Here is a 16,533-nt window from a genome sequence, read left to right as displayed (position 1 = left end):
GGCTAGTGTTTAATTTCCTGAAACAGCTGCAGTCCCATCGTTGGCTGTGTGCTGTTTGGTATATAGGTTTCTGTCTGTGTGTTTGGATGCCAGGTTGCTGGATACAAATCTAACTAGGACTGTTGGCAGTGCAGCATTCAGGAAGAAAAGTGAGCTTTAGCTGTATTTACAACTATGCTTAAAGAAAAACACTAATTCTTAGGGAAGTACAGCCCAAGTCAGAAAACAGTCATTAAAACAAAGACAAGGTAAAGCACTGTCGACTGTGCGTGTGATGTAGGACTGACTCCACAGGAGGGTGAGGGAGAGGGTTATAGAAAGTTCCATTGAGGATAGGAATGTGTGTAAAAGACACGCCCTTCTATCTCGGGTTGGTCTCAGTACTGTGTGGCCCAACAGCAAGCTAGTCATGATTTCATGTGGAGTGACTTTGCTAGTCTACTATGTTCTAGAAGACTGCTGGATAAAACAGGCAATTACAGACATCCACCTTCATCAAATACATTTTTATTGATTTAAGGGGGAAAGGACAACTTAATTATTCTCAGAAGTTAATATACTTCCTTGTCATTTACATCATGGCAAGAAAAATTGAATGATCCTGGAGCTGTTATTTAACCCACTGTCAGGTCTATGGTAGAAACTATATGAATTTAGGAAGCCTTACTTTGCCTTAGAGTAGCCAAGAATATTGAACAGATGATAGGATTTAGTGAACTACACAGCAGTAAGTGATGACATGATGTTAACACAGGAAGGAAACGAGTGCAGAAGAAATGTTCTGAAGGTGCAGTAGACCAGAGCTTTGAAATCCATGCCTGAGAGAACTCCTGGGAGCCAGCAGCACATCGGCCAGAAGTATTAGTGAGAAACTAACACGGGGCTGACATTGCCCATGTCCAGGGACAGGGAAGAAATACTTTTTTATTAGGAGTAATAAACCAAATCAAAGGTAATTTTAATTTTAAGTTGCACTGTTTAAAACTAAGAATGCTTGGCAGTAACTTTTTAACCACTTTCTTATTGGTTGTTCCATATCTGTTAGCATATATATACATATATATGTATATATGTGTGTGTGTGTGTATACACATATGTATAAGGGTATAAATGTGTGCTCACAGACATACACATATAATAAAATATATCAAGGAGAGAATATCAATTAACATATATGTTTCCTGATTGAAATTAATGTTCATAAATAGCCATGTCTACACTCAGATCAAATTGCATGAGTTTTGCTTAAACAGTCTTCAGTCTGAGCTGAATACTGAAGTGCTAATTACTTTCAGGTTGACAGGTCCATTCAGTACATCCTGTGAGGGCTGTGGGTCTTCTCTCCTTTCCTGATCTTAAAGATAAAATTATATGTAAGACATGTAATATCTCATGGTTTTAAGGTCATCTGTATGATTCTAGATATTTGGATCAACTTAGATAATTCTAAAAAATTCTTAGACCATAAAAATCAAGAAAGAGCAAACAAGAAATAGAATCACAAACATTTTGATTTCAGGGGCTGAAATCATACTTAAATGTGATTTGCAAACAACATAGGAGATAGGACTCAAGGTAACACATCTAAAGAAATGTATACGGACATTTCTTGATCCACTTTCTGCACGTAGCGGAGAGCACACTGAAACATGGGTCTTTTGACATTATCTAATGTTGCAGCTGTGGGCAGTAGATACAGTTTGTATTCTATCCATGAGCTCTGCTTCTTAGATCAACGAAGACTCAGGGAAACCCCAAGCTTTCGCTTCCTTCTCTGGACACCTCCACCAAGCATGGAGATCTGGATCTGGAATTTCCCTTCATATCCTGGCAAATGGCCTCCAGCTTCCTGTTTGTTTTCTCCTGGTGTGTGTTCAAGACAGGAATCAAATGTGTACATTTTTTCTTCAAATTACTGATCAATTCTTCGTTACTCTGCCAGCTCCTTAAATATTTGGAAAATGGTAGTTAAATCTCTTGGTGCTACAGTGGTACTTCTTATTGTCCAAAGCTGGAAGGATGCGGCTGCTGGTTAGCTGAGGTAGGTACTGCAGCTGAAAACACAAAACAATCAGGTTCAAAACTCGCTCATGTGGAATGCATCACAAAACAAAACATAACGTTGGAGATACAGGAATAAATCTTTCCCATATAAATCCAGAGAGAGAGAGAGAGAGAGAGAGAGAGAGAGAGAGAGAGAGAGAGAGGAGAGAGAGAAATGTTTCAATTTGGTTTCTTCCTTTTAAAGGTGTGTTTTATTTTTAAAGAGCAATCCAAGCCAGGCATGTTGGCACTCCAGGATCTCTGTGGAAACAGCCTGGGCCACATAGTGAGACATGCCTCAGAACAAAGCAAAGGAACAAATGCATCCAAGGCCTTGGGTTATGTCCCACAATCATACACTAAGACACACACACACACACACACACACAGGAAGGGAGTGGGAGAGGAAGATAGAGACAGAAAATGAAAATTTAAAGACTTTGAAAAAATCAGGATGAATCTTCATTATTGGAGAGCAAAACTTGTTTACAGTGTTTGGGGATATCATGTAAGCCACAGCCCTGTCTAGTAGAGAAAACATGCATAACACTTAGGCAATTGTCCACTTACTCCTATAATTAAAATGGCAAGAAGTCCTTCCTTTGAGCTTCCAGAAAAACAATTGTCAATGTCAAATGAAAATAAGAACAGGCCTATATACTTTTTATTTTGTACCATGAGGCCTTAGGAATCTGGAAAGAAGAGAGTCTTCATTTCTTTTAAGTCAAGCAATCCTTCAGGATTTAGACACACCCAACAGTGAAGTTCTTTATTCTTTCCAGTAGAAATGTTTGCAGCAGGTCTCTTTGTTCTTAAGCACAAAGTAGCACAGCAATGGGAAAGCTCAAGGTGGAGAGAGCGAGACATCAGCCCGCTCACCAGGTCATAGAGGATAGAGTAAAAAACATGGCCTAGTTTTATAACTATGATCCACCTCAGAGCCCTGACATTGAGGAAGCACTTATTCCTAATCACCTCTCCATCTCCTCCCTGCCTAAACCACCTACACACCATCCAGGTATATATGGAGGAAGTTGGGCCTACGGGGAAAGATTAACTGCTGGTTTGGATGAGGATGGCCTTCATAGGCTCATATATTTTGAATGCTTGTTTTCTAGTTGGTAGAACTGTTTGGGAAAAGTGAAGAGGTGTGGCCTGGTTGGAGAAGGTATGTCACTGGGGGTGGGCTTTCAGTCTCTCTTGTGTCTCCAGCATCCTGCCAGCCTGCCAGCCTGTCTGCCTGCCTGCCTGTCTGCCTGCCTGCCTGCCTGCCTGCCTGCCAGCCTGTCTGCCTGCCTGCCTGCCTGCCTGCCTGCCTGCCAGCCTGTCTGCCTGCCTGCCTGCCTGCCAGCCTGTCTGCCTGCCTGCCTGCCAGCCTGTCTGCCTGCCTGCCTGTCTGCCTGCTGCTACTACACTCCCAACCATGATGGTTATGCACTCACCTCTGAAACTGTATACAAGCCCCAGATTAAATGCTTTCTTTTGTAAATTGTCTTGGCCATTGCATCTCTTCAAAGCAACAGAGGAGTAACTAAGACATTAAGGCAAGATAATTTGAAGCTTAAGTTTCTGCATGGGCCCAAAATGGTGAAGAGCAGCCAACCCATCCTAGCTGTTGTTCAGCTAGAGTCTAGATTATTACAGATTTTTGCCATTTAAGGCTGTGTACTGTGTACACAGTACTTTACACCAGTCAGGATTCTTCACTGATCTGCATATGTAGCTGGATCCTGTTCTGTGGTTAAAGGTATCTTCAGGTATCCAGCAGGCCCTTGTTGCTGTGTTTATCCTCACCATCCCTGACAAAGCAGAAAGGAAACAATTCCATTTGGGGAGAAACCTACAGTGTTAACACTGGAGGTAACATAACAAAGGCCTACTTTGGATTAACAGCTGATGTTCTAGCCTGCAACCTGAGTTCACATACATCAGACAGCTTGGCTCCTGTGTAGCATCAGGAATCATGATTTAAGGACAACATTAGGACTCAGGAAAGAGCCTTAAGAAGCAAATGTCTCTGAGGCCTTGGTTGATAATTCAGATGACCTGCTCGTATTTCTGGACTGAGAATGCTGGGGGCCATAGTTGCCACTCAAACTAGCTCCCAGTACCAGGTAACAGGTATGAGATCATTGAAAACTGTAAGCTTGGATGTTTCTGCAAGGCAGTTTTACCCCAGTCAAGTGCTTTCTACTCTGCCTCAGGATCTTCCTCTCTGGTTTGTCATGTTGTCTCGTCAACTCCCCAACTTCTCGAATGCTGTCAAAATACGGATGCTGCAACAGCTGTTCGCATGTCAGCCTCTCGGCAGGGTCCATGTGGAGGCAGCCCTGAAAGCACAGAAAATCCCTTTATGCCTTTGAAGTTACATCCTCCTTCTTTGAAAGACTGAGCACTTTTAATTTTAACCATTTTTAATTTTTTTCTGAAAGGTTTAAAGTTTATATGCATGAGTATTTTGCCTCATGTGTGGAAGCATACCACATGCATGCCTAGTGCTCACAGAGGTCAGCAGTAGGCATGAGCCCTTGGAACTGGAGTCAGAGCTGGTTGTGAGTCGCGTGGGAGCTGGGAACCAAACCCCAGTCCTCTTCAAGGGCAAGTGCTTCTAACTGCTGAGCTCTCCAGCACTGATTTTCACCATATTTAATTGACATATTAAATTATACAAGTTTATGGGGTATGTACGATAATTAGATACATGCATACAGATGTGTAATGACCAAGATGATTAGCATTTTCATTTCCTTAAACATTTACCATTCTTCCTTTAAGAGTCTTAACATGGCACGGGAGAGATGGCTCAGTGGTTAAGAGCTCTTCCAAAGGTCCTGAGTTCAATTCTCAGCAACCACATGGTGGCTCACAACCATCTGTAAAGGTATCTGATGCCCTCTTCTGGTGTGTCTAGAAACAACTACAGTGTAGTCATATAAATAAAATAAATCTTAAAAAAAAAGTCTTAACTCTTCTCTGGTTCATAAAATATGCAATAAATTATTGTAAGTCTCATCCCCCCTGCTGTGCTGCTGAACATGAGAACATATCCCTGTCTGTGCATCACATCCTTTGTGTAGCATCTGCATCCTCTGTCTCCCTACCCTTCCTAGCCTCCGGCAACCACCAGTCCATGCTCCCCATGAATGAATCAGCCTGTTTTAGCTTGAGCATGCTTGACAAATGGGCTCTCTGTGAAACACTAAACACTCTCAGAAACAAGAAGGGATAAATGTTGGAAGTAGGTTTCCTCCTTGTGTGTCTGAGGTGCTTGGTGGCCTGCCACTGGGAGGGTACGATTCTGGAGTTCAGCTCAGTAGCCAATGGGAATAAGCCACTTCGCAATTTTTGTATTTTTACTCTGAAATCAGACTCACACGGGATAGAAATAGTGTTCATGGTGTCATCAGTCTGTACCAATTTGGCTCTTCTCTTCCCTTTCTAGGGTCTGCCAGCCTTTTTGATAGCTAGCTCTAGAAACTGTCTGTGCCTTACAAGCATATATATACATAAGGAAAGACAAAGAACTGTCTCAATTTTGTATTTGTTCTTTAACAATTCCATGCACTTATATATAGCATCAGACTGCTTTCCCAAATACTGGGAAATTGTACATTGTAAACTGGTGCTGTACCACATTTTATATAACCTGTGTTTCTAGAAATACATATGTAACTCAACCTTAAACATGCACACAGTAGTTGATTATTTAGAATTTTTATCTATTTGTATTTTATATGTATGATGCCTGAATGCATGAATATCTGTTCACCATATGTGTGCAGTGCCCACGGAAGCCAGTAAAGGACATCAGAACCTCTGGAATTACAATTACAGACCATTGTGAGCTGCCATGTGGGTGCTAGGAGTTGAACCCCAGTCTTCTGAAATAGCTGTCGGAGCTCTTAACCCCTGAGCCACCTCTCAACACTGGGAGTTGGTTACTTAAAGCATCCTGTAGCTATGAATGCTTTTCATAAAGGAGAAAGGATTGTTTTGTAAAAATACCCCCCTTACAATTTCCATTTTGTATAAACTTAGAATTCCAACAGAATGTTACTTATTATTTAAAGTGAAAAGCATTTATTTTCACTATAATAGAATGAGACCCATTTTTAAAGGTATATAACTTTTCAAAAGAAGGATTTTAAAGAAACATTTCATCAGTTGACAATTCTAACGACTGTGCTTTCTGGTCCTTTGAAAGCTCCAGGAGTTTACCTTTAAGAAGCCCAGTGCAGAGGAGGAGATGTTTGGAAACTTCAACTCAAGTGTTTCCTGTCAAAATGAAAAGGGACTTTTAGTTGACAGCACACATTCTAATTATGCTCCCTCAAACTACTTTTCTTTTGAGTAGATGTACCTTCCTGGCATCTCCTGGCCTTCCCTGCCCTTTCCCATCATGCCTCCCAGCAGTAATAACCCCCTGTGCCTGTCATAAACTACTCCCTTCACCTCCAAAATGCCTTTCCAATTTTATTTCCTGATCACTCACTTCCCTCCCTGAGGAAGGCAGCATTATAAATGAATAAGTAAATACTGATGGAGAGGAACAAAACAAAGGCAGCAGTATCAATAGACACGTGCTGAGGTGTGTGTGTGTGTGTGTGTGTGTGTGTGTGAGTGAGAGAGAGAGAGAGAGAGATCGAGCATGTGTGTGCATGAGGTTTTGGTTTTGTTGTGTTGGGTTTTTTCCCCTTACTTTGTATAAAATGCTTTTCCTGACAATAACTTTTGGCACTTAAGTTAACAGCATTATCAAAGTAGGCACTGATTATTGCATCTATTGACATCTGCATAAAGGGAATGTCAAAATACATTTTATCCCTACCCAGATAAACACATTGTTATGGGATTTCGGAAAGAAACACTTGTCGTCTGCCACACGTGCCCGCTGTTTTTCTGACCAGCCCACGGTTTAAGAGCCTCCCCAGAAGCCTCTTGTCAATCTACCTAGGAGCAAATAAGGCTGGTGTTCTCCCATCACTTGGTTGGAGTGACATTGGAAGCAGGGTGGGGGGGTGGGGTGGGGGTGCAGAGCTGTGAATGGACAAGGTAAGGAGCTGTCACACTGAGAAGCTGGCTGAAGCAGAACGCTGAATAGAGTCGATGACCACGGTGCGTGTGAGCCAAGTGTGAGGTGTGAGCTGAGGGCTTGGTCAGGCTCATCTAAGGCCGGAGTCTGGGGATGTACTCTGGAGCAGCGGAGTTCTTTTAGACAGGGAGCCAACCTCAGCATAAATTCCCAATTTCGCACACGCTAATGAGCATTAGCTTTTGCCCCCACAGCTTAAAAAGCTCTTTCTATTTATCTAATGCAAGAACTGCCTCAGGTTGTCATTGCTAATGTCAGCTCTCCCATCTCAGGAACAGAGCCTGCAGCTTGGCTTGCCTCTAAGTCACTGGACCCCTCCTGCCTGCTGAACCAGTTCCCCAGCCCCAGCAGCCAGCAGGCCCTGCTAAGTGGGAGAGGGCTCAGATGTTCAACCAGCACAGCCATGTACTGCTGCTTCCTGTGTTTCTGTCCACCGGAAATTCCTTGTAGGACAACCTCTGGGAACCAGGAGACGCTCCTCACGTTTCCAGAGCCGAGCCGGTTTCTAATGCCTTGGCCAGGAAATCGCTAAGGGATATTTGGTGCCCAGCTGGGGATGTCCAGGTCACAAGGGAGCAGTGGGTCACTTCCCGTAAGCCAGGTGCTGCTCTTGCCTCTGCATCCCAGAATGGCCCACTTTCCCTAAAGCTGGTAATGCGGTTGGGAAATGGAGCTTTGTTGGTGGGACAAAGACAGAAATGTAACCCGGGAGGCCAAAGGCACTTCCATCTGGAAACTGATGTGTTAGGTCCCATCCCATTTCTCAGACAATAGCAACTTGACCTCACAAACCTGAATTATGCCTCCAAATTCTATTATTACTCTTTTCTTTGCAGTGCTAGAAACCCTCCAGGGTCTGCTGGGTAAGTACTCTACCACTGAGCTACACTACCCCCCCCCCCCCAAGTTATGAAAATACTTTTTACTGTATTATAGACCCATTAGAAGATATTTCAAAAATGTAAGAAAAAAAAATAAGAAATGAAACTAGAATCTCCAAATCTCACTACAAAGAGATAACCACTGTGAACTGGACGTATACTACACACCTGTAACCCCAACACTCGAGAGGCAAGAGAATCAGGAGTTTAAGGATAGTGTAGGCTAACTCAAAAATAAACAGGAAACAAAAAGAGAAAGATATCCTCTAACAAATGTAAAGAGGTTTGCTACAATGTAGCATATGCCTGTAATCTCAGCTCAGAATCATGAGGTTGGAGAATCAAAAGTTCAAAGCCAGGGCTAGAGAGGTGACCGAGCCAGTAAATTCCGGCTGCTTTCCCAGAGGACCAGGGTATAATTCTCAGCACCCATGTGCTGGCTTAAGACTGGCTGTAACTCCAGGGCATCCAGCCACCCTTCTGCCCTCCACTGATACCCGGCATACAAGTGGGGCACAAACATATATGCAGACAATAGCACTCATATTCATAAATGAATAAAATATTTAAAAGTTTAAAGCCAGCCTGGGCTACAAGCTGAGACCTTACATAAAGGGAAAGAGAAAGCAAAAATTTGCATGATTTCCTAGAGGTTCTCATCTTTTTTATATTTATACGTGCATATATATTGTATTACTTATTTGAATCATATTAAATTATACTGTTTACTACTGTTAAACAGTATATTTACAGTATAAATAGTATAAAATATTAAAATTATACCTTTTCACTCAATAACCTGTTGTAGGCTTTTCCAGGTAGATGAATACAGATCTAATTATGTTTATTAGCTCCATGACAGCTACAGCACAGATGAACTTCACCTTCACCTCCTCCTGAATACTCAAGGCAATAATGTAAACACTGTGCCTCTATACCCCCGTCTAATGGTTTCATTGGGATACATTATTCAAAGTAGGTTGGGGAGATGAGTGCTTAGACTCTCTCCGCCCTCTATAAAGGAGTGTCTCCCCACATTAGCCATACAGGAGGCGGGGCAGCAGAATGGGGTCATGGTGGTGTTGCTCCATATTGAAGGAGGAGAGTGAACAGGAGAAGAGAAAATTTGGCCGATGCTAGGGGAAGGGAGCTGCTTTCATGGGTGAGCCAATGTTTAGGTTTGCTTGAAAGTTGATTGGCTCTTAGCAAGCTATATTCAATTGACAACAATTAAGGACTTGGGTGACCAGGGCAGTCCTGCTTTCCTGTGCCACAGGCCGGCTAACCTCTGTGCCCAGGGACTCACTCCTAAGTTTGAACTGAGGCCAGAATCTCGCTCACCAGCCTGCTCCAGTTTTCTTCATCACGATTAGACAAAACGTTCTCTGCAGCCTGAGCGATGGGCCTCACGTGTGAGGAACAACTACCAAAGCCCAACTCGCCTGATCTAAAGAGCCACCTCCAAAATGACTTACTCACCAGGTCTTCAGGGTCTGGAATTTTCACCCCACTGAAGTATTGATTCATGCTAAATACTTGCTGGTGCCTGGGAATGAGATCCCCTTTGGACAAGAAAAGACAGAAGTGAGTGTGGTTGCTTAGGAAACACGGGGCTGTGCTTTCCCTCCTCAGTCTTGTGGGCCTGCGCCTCAGGCTGCTAAGGTTGCAGCTTTTCTCTCCTGTCAGGAAAAGCATCCACAAGGCACGGCCAACACTGAGCTCTTCAGGGACAGTGCCCTGTGTCAGGAACAGAAACAGAGAGCTTCAAGATTCTTGCCCCCTCAAGCTTACAACTTAAAGTCTCTAAAACAAAGGAGCTAACAGGAAGGTCTTCTGTCTATGAGGAGTCCATTTCCAAATTGGAATCATCTTTTCCTGTTTTGCCAGTTGCTGATCTTAGAAACTTTGTCATCTAAGGTTTGGAAACACTTAAAAGTCTGAGACAAGGTTTCCTGTCAAATGAAGCTCACTCTATAGCAATGGCAGCCAAATGAGCTGACGGCGGCTTCATGTAAAGACGTAGGGATCTTACTGTGAAAGATTTGTTCAGAAAACAGATTGAGGTGCTTCTCTGGAGCACAACTGGCCACTTTCTAGAGCAGAGGGGAAGCACAGGCCTGCAGCCAAGAGCCTGCAGAGCTGCCACTGAAGTGGCTGTAGTCCCCGACTAGAGAGTGGCCAGTGCTACTCTGCTCAGAACTTTACCTCTCACTCAAATCCAGACTCTTGCTCTAGTTTGGATAAGCAGGCAGAAATACAGCCTCTAGGGTGTTGATTCCTGTGTCTGAAAACACTGCAATGAAGCCCCTTGGCCTCTAGCTTTAAAAATGAATTACAGATACATGAATATACAGATACAGGCATATCCCTGTGCCGTCAGAGCCTCCCCACCAGAGCTGGAGTGGCAGGAGAGTGCCCTGAAGCCCCTGGCGGGAACAGCCACAAAAGGCTGAGGGACCCTGCATGAGCTTCAAGGAGGCTCCAGGGTACAAGACTTTGGTGGAGAAGATAAAAACAGGAACACCACCGGGCAGTGGTGACTGGTGACGCACGTCTTTAATCCCAGCACTTGGGAGGCAAAGGCAGATGGACCTCTTGAGTTCCAGGCCAGCCTGGTCTACAGAGTGAGTTCCAGGACAGCCAGGGCTACACAGAGAAACCCTATCTCAACACACAGACAAATGGAAATAACAGTCTCACCCTCAGGTGGCCTTCAGTACTTTGGGAGGACGAAGCTCTGTGGTGATTGCTGATAATTCAAGAGTTATGGGGCAGAGAAAGCCTGCTTTAAATGGGCCTCCTTAGCAGCGGGGACTCTAACTCCTGGATTTTGAAAAGAGCAACCACTACTTATGGGTCTGCATACCCTCCTCCCTTTTCTTTTCTGTCCTCACCATTCCCCCTTCATTGTAGAGAAAAAGGGGTGACACAGCAAAAAAGACTTTCTTCTCCACACTTAGACGGCTGAGGATCTTCCTCTACTGTACTCTGAATAATCCAAAACCTGCCAGGCAGGCTGCAGTAAGGACATCTGGATGAATCACCTCATCCTAATACAGGCTTAGCATCCCTAATTAAAAATTCTGAGACGGAGCGCCAACATAATCGTACAAATAGGGGACGCCACACTCCAAGTGTCAAATGTAGGCATGCAAAAATGATCACATAAGCGGCCTTTAGGATATATGAATAAAGTGAAATGAAATATAAATGAATTTTTCTGTTTAGACTCGGGTCCCTTTCCTAACATACCGCATTTAACCCTCTAATGTCAGAAACACTTGACGGCAGAATCCAAGCCGTCTGGATGAGAGATGCTCAGCCAATAGCATGAAGGCAGTCTGTGACCAGCTAAGTCCTCACAGCGTTTCTGCTGCCGAGATTAACACTTTTAGAAGTTAAGAGGATCTGACCTAAGATCATGAGATAAGTCTATATATCCTAGACAATTAGTAAATTCCCAGTAATCATTAATTATTGTCATTTAAACAAACCATAGACTTTTTTTTTTTTTTGGTTTTGGTTTTGGTTTTCAAGACAGGGTTTTTCTGTGTAGCCCTGGCTGTCCTGGAACTCACTCTGTAGACTAGGCTGGCCTCGAACTCAGAAATCTGCCTGCTTCTGCCTCCCAAGTGCTGGGATTAAAGGCATGCACCACCGCTGCTGCTGCCGCTGCCGCCACCACCACCACCCGGCCATAGACACTTTTAATGGAGCCATTTCAGCGAGGCTAAGAAATTTCTGTGTCCTATGGGTGTCAGTTGAGCAGGGAGTATGGGGAAAACTAGCTGGTTCTCTAAAAGTCAGGACAGAAACCACTCACCCAGGGTTTTCCTTATCAGATAGAGTTGATCCACGTCGGATTTTCCTGGCCACAAAGGCACACCGGCCAACAACTCAGCAAACACACAGCCAATTGCCCAGACGTCTACTGGGGGACCGTACTGTGTGTCCCCCACGAGCAGCTCAGGTGAGCGGTACCACCGGGTGGCCACATAGTCTGTGTAGTAGTCACCTGGTCCAGCTGGCCAGAGAAGAAATGTGGAAAACAGAATAGCAGAAACCCGGAATCAAAACGGAGCAGGAAAAAACCTAAGAAATGAAGCCTTCCCTAATCACGGTTCTCAAAGCTAGCTGCTGCTGAAATCACTGGGCTACAGAGTGTTTTAAATTACTTGATGCTTGGGCTTCCTCCCAGTCCGATTAATCCAAACACTTAGCAAGGGCTTGAGGCTATACAATTAGTTTTTAAAAGTTCCGTGGGTATTCATCTATAGCCAAGGTTAAAAGCCATTCACCTAAAGTATTACTTCCGGTGAGTATTGTCTGGGGATGGGGGTGGAGAAGTCAGGAGATCAGCATACTTTATAATAACTTCTGGGGTCCAATTTACATATAGCATACATCTCTAAATCACTGTGCGTTTATACCTTTTTCAAGTTCTATTCCATTACAACATTTTTCGAGACATTTTATGACAAAGTGATCCCCGAGGCAGAATACAAGAAGCAGCTTTCTGAGGTATCCCCACCAGCTATCACAGCAAGAACGTGAAGAAGCCGTGGGTACTCACTGAGAAGCCGTGCAAAGCCAAAGTCGCAGAGCTTAATGACTGAGTGTTTGGTGATGAGAATGTTTTCCGGCTTCACATCTCTGTGTATGCACTGGTTAGAAACAAACAAATGACACAAATCAAAGCAAAAGGTCACGAGGGAGCAACCCTAATATCTACCATGAGTCAAAGGCTGGAATACTTAGCAAATATCGGATGCATCATTTTAATCTGCCATTGACCTGTTGGATAATAAAACAGCAGACTAAAGTACACTTAGTTTCATACCTCCAGACAGAATCATTTCAAATTCTTGAATGGCCCCAAAGACCAAGAAGTGTGATCAGAAAAATGAGTGTCAAGAACCAGACTCAGCAAATGAAAATATGTAAGGCACCTGGTTGATTTGACTTTCAGATAAACGACTTTTTTTTTTTCAGTGCTGGGGATCAATCCGGATCCTTATCCATGCACTCTGCCTCTGACCTATGCCTCCAGCCCAACTAATAAAGTAAGGATATCTCTCTCATACAGTCTACATTAGAAAAAGGAACTTCATATTTCACTAGGAGTCCCCCCCTAACCTGCCTGCTGTGGGTGAAGGGGAAAGGACCCGAAAGGCTTTGAGGCTGCAGCCCGTGGCAGGAACAGCAGATTGGAGCAGAAGCCGGGTTCACTGGAAGGCGGCCTGCTCGGTAAACAGGACAAGCCCTGGGCCTGCTGAGATAAGCCGGGGAAAGAGAGGGCGGGAAGCTCGGGCTTGCCAAAAGATCTCCCTTCCAGCTCTGACAGTTGTCCTGACAAGATAAACAAGAGCTGGCTGCAGCCTCACCCTCTGGGGTGCGTCGTTGTCGCTAGATGTCAGCCCTGTCCCACAGCTCAGCGGAGCTCAGCAGGCGGCTCCCGCATCCTGACTCACCAGCTGGTATCCGGCTACATTCTTTAACCGGGTGAAGCCACTACACTACCAGGAGGAACGATTTGAGAACTTCCATAGGACTTTCTTATTAAATGACAATGTCTTTGACAAATAAATAAATCTCGTATGTCAACAGCTTTTAGTCAACAATTACATTAAAAATTGAGTTGGGACAAACTATTACTCCGGGATCCTTGTGATCCCTCCCTTCTCCCAAGGGTTTTCCTCTGTGCTGGGAACTGCTGGGTCTTTCTGCCGCCCAACTGTTGGCCTGGAGCCTGCAACCCTTGAGGTTATCCTTGACTCTGGAAGCCGGAAAGAGGACAGAGGCTCTTCGCGGCGCAGCAGTTCCCACTCCAGGGGACTTTCCGGGTGAGAGGGCAACCTTAGTGTTTCCCACCAGCGTTTTTTATTCTGCAAAAATTGGAGGCGGGGTGGGGTGGATAAATTACCTTATAACCTACCTATCTGGTTCTCAGTGATTGATGGCTCTGGGCTCTGAAGTCTTTCACCAGTCATTATACATTTTACTATAAATAGGTCCTTCCACGAATATCATGATGACATATGGGCAGACAGACTCAGAAACAAGAATGTGCTCCCAGCTTTGTCTGGGAATTCTTTCCAAGCCTCTGCGCCCTTCCCCCATCGCGCCCTCCCCAGCGCCTCCCCCACTAAGCACGTGGAGCCCAGCAGAGTCTGCGGCTCTCCAGAGAGCTGTGGTATGCACTGTATCTTCGCTTTCCTCAGATCTTCCCCACCAGGGCTGACTAGAGAGCTTTTTCTTTCTGTCCCGTCCTCTCTCTTCCCCTCTCCACCCTCCACCCCCAGTATCCCTCCTGCCACCCCAATGCTGAAACTTGTTTGCTGGGAAAGTGCTAATCACCAACGTCTAGCAAGGAGAAGCATCCACTCTTCCTGCTGTAAAATGGCTGCTGTTTGTTTGTTTTCAGTGTGAGGAGTCAAACCGAAGGCCTCATGCCTGCTAGGCAAGAGAGCTAACCACAGAGCGCCACTCCAGCTCTGACAAAGATTCTAGCCCTCAGCTAATGAAAGTCAAAATAATGGCTGTTCTCTCCTTGTAGGCAGCATCAGAAAAACTTGGGACAAACTCAGAAGGGTTTTTACCCCTCAGGCCTGGGTGACCCAGCAGTTGAGATGGCCGATAGCTGGAGTCCGATGAAACTCTAAAATTCCCGTCTGGGCTTTTGAGTGTTTTTAGGGGTTGGAATCTGATTCTCTCCCCCCGACCCCACAACGTTTGTCTTTTCTGCCATATTGATTCATTGGTTGGTTGATTTATTGGTTGGTTACTGGGACTCAAACCCAAGGCCCCATTTATTCTGGGCACTCAACCACACAACGGTGCGCCAGCCCAGGAAGCTGGCTTCCATGTGTAAGAAGTGGACAGCTGTGTGTGGGGTGAGAGGGGAGAGCAGCTTTTTCAGCATCTGTGAAGCCATGTCACATGGGCAGTCAGTCTCCCACTGTGGCTCCCCCTCAGCCCAGCTGTGGCAAGGAGGACCAGACACCGGGCTAACACTCCTATCTCAGCAGAGCAGACACTAGTGCTTGGAGCCTAGGACTCCACCCATTGTAACTGCAGCAGCGGGCATCTGGGATGAAATCAGTCCAGTCCAGGCTCTCTAAATAAATGGGGTTCTGTCTATCGCCCATTTCACAAGTTAAAAAAAAATGACTAGCTTCTTTAAATGGTTTGTATAATATATGCTTCCACAAGGAATAGCTAAGCCACCATCTTTAAGTTTCTTACCGCCCGCCTCCCAAGGCTTAGGAAGATTTCCATAACAAATTTATTCCCGCAAAGGTGTGATATGAATTTTGAGTAGGGCTCGGTCTCTGCTCAAGGGAAGCAGCGCTGACTGTTCGGGCGGATCAGGACACTTACGCTGTGTTTATGACAGAAGTTTACAGCCTGTAGTGTCTGCCAAGTTATGTTCTTCACGAGAGGCTCTGGTACCCTAATAAAAACAAAACAAAAACCAGCACAGACACATTCTTCACTCTAACCATGGAATTCAGCTCAAGAAACCCCACCCAGACCAGGGCAGGCTTCAGTACTGAAAACTCCCAGGAGACACAGACTCCTTGGGGTCCACAGGCCATCACCCCGCAAATCCAGTGTTGATAATGCGCGGCCAGCACACTGCTGAGTAGGGAAAGCGGGTTAACAAAAATACAAACATGGATTTAAAAAAAAAAAAAAACAGGAAGGAATGGTGAAATCCACAGGGATTTCAACAAGTATTTATGACCCCCAAACTGCCTGAAATTTGAGCTCCTTCTCAGTTTCTTTCTTGGTCTTGTTTTGTTTTTAAAGAGAGGTTTTGCTAAGGTGGCTCCAAGACCTAAAACTCCAGATCATGCTGTGTTAGCCTCCAGGTGATGGATTACAGGCATGCACCACCAAGCCCCATCTCTCTAATAAGGGCCTTGCTAGTTAATATACAGCACGAAAGATGGCGTGCTCTGTACTTCCGGTGGCTCCAAAATGTGGTCCTGAAGCAAGACTTTCGTTTGTGAGTGCAGCGTCTCCAGATGCCTGAGTCACTTGCTTTGTTGTTTGTTTTGGAAGGGAGAGCAACAAGATTTTACTCAGACAAGGAGGAGGGTTATATTGCCTACCATATAACTAAAGTTTAAAATAACTGAAGACACAGATAAGCATCGTGTTCCTTTCCCACACTGCACCTCTTCTCATCACCATCATGTAGCACTTCCCTTTCCTCCGTCAAGACATCTAACCGTGTCACTTTCCCCATCCCTCCTCACAGACTCACTGCCGATTTAACCGATTTAACCATGGCGGCTGAGAGACGCCACAGACACCACGTGTGAATTGGGAAAGGGCATCTCATGGGAAAGCCGGTTACTGTACAAGACAAGGGATGATTAGAAAGAAAGTTGTTCTCAAGAAGAGGCTCTCCCTAAAGCTGTAGCCTGACTGTGGTACTCGGTCCCAAACAGGGCTGCCTTGTCTGGCCTCAGTGGGAGAGGATGCTCCTAATCTGGTAGAGACTTGATG

General features: G+C 44.9%; 1 protein-coding gene across 4 annotated transcripts in view; it reads right to left on the bottom strand.

The window, feature by feature from the left end:
* Positions 1-490: 490 nt before the first annotated feature.
* The window catches only part of Cdkl1 (cyclin dependent kinase like 1), a 45,470-nt gene continuing 29,427 nt past the window's right edge, over positions 491-16,533 (bottom strand). For 3 of the 4 annotated variants that reach the window (XM_052185733.1, XM_052185731.1, XM_052185732.1), the window contains exons 4-10: positions 15,397-15,469; positions 12,590-12,680; positions 11,840-12,040; positions 9,496-9,578; positions 6,262-6,318; positions 4,218-4,373; positions 491-2,054 (exon numbers count right to left, since the gene is read on the bottom strand). In XM_052185733.1, coding sequence (XP_052041693.1) covers positions 1,947-2,054; positions 4,218-4,373; positions 6,262-6,318; positions 9,496-9,578; positions 11,840-12,040; positions 12,590-12,680; positions 15,397-15,469 — 769 coding nt within the window. In that variant the 3' untranslated portion in view covers positions 491-1,946. Of the gene's footprint in view, positions 2,055-3,726; positions 3,843-4,217; positions 4,374-6,261; positions 6,319-9,495; positions 9,579-11,839; positions 12,041-12,589; positions 12,681-15,396; positions 15,470-16,533 lie in introns of all 4 variants that reach the window. The other variant, XR_007978360.1, reaches the window with a different exon arrangement.

Source organism: Apodemus sylvaticus, chromosome 6 (assembly GCF_947179515.1).
Source record: "Apodemus sylvaticus chromosome 6, mApoSyl1.1, whole genome shotgun sequence".
NCBI lineage: Eukaryota > Metazoa > Chordata > Mammalia > Rodentia > Muridae > Apodemus > Apodemus sylvaticus.
Note: the sequence above shows the minus strand (reverse complement) of the source record. Positions and strands in the feature narration are given on the sequence as shown.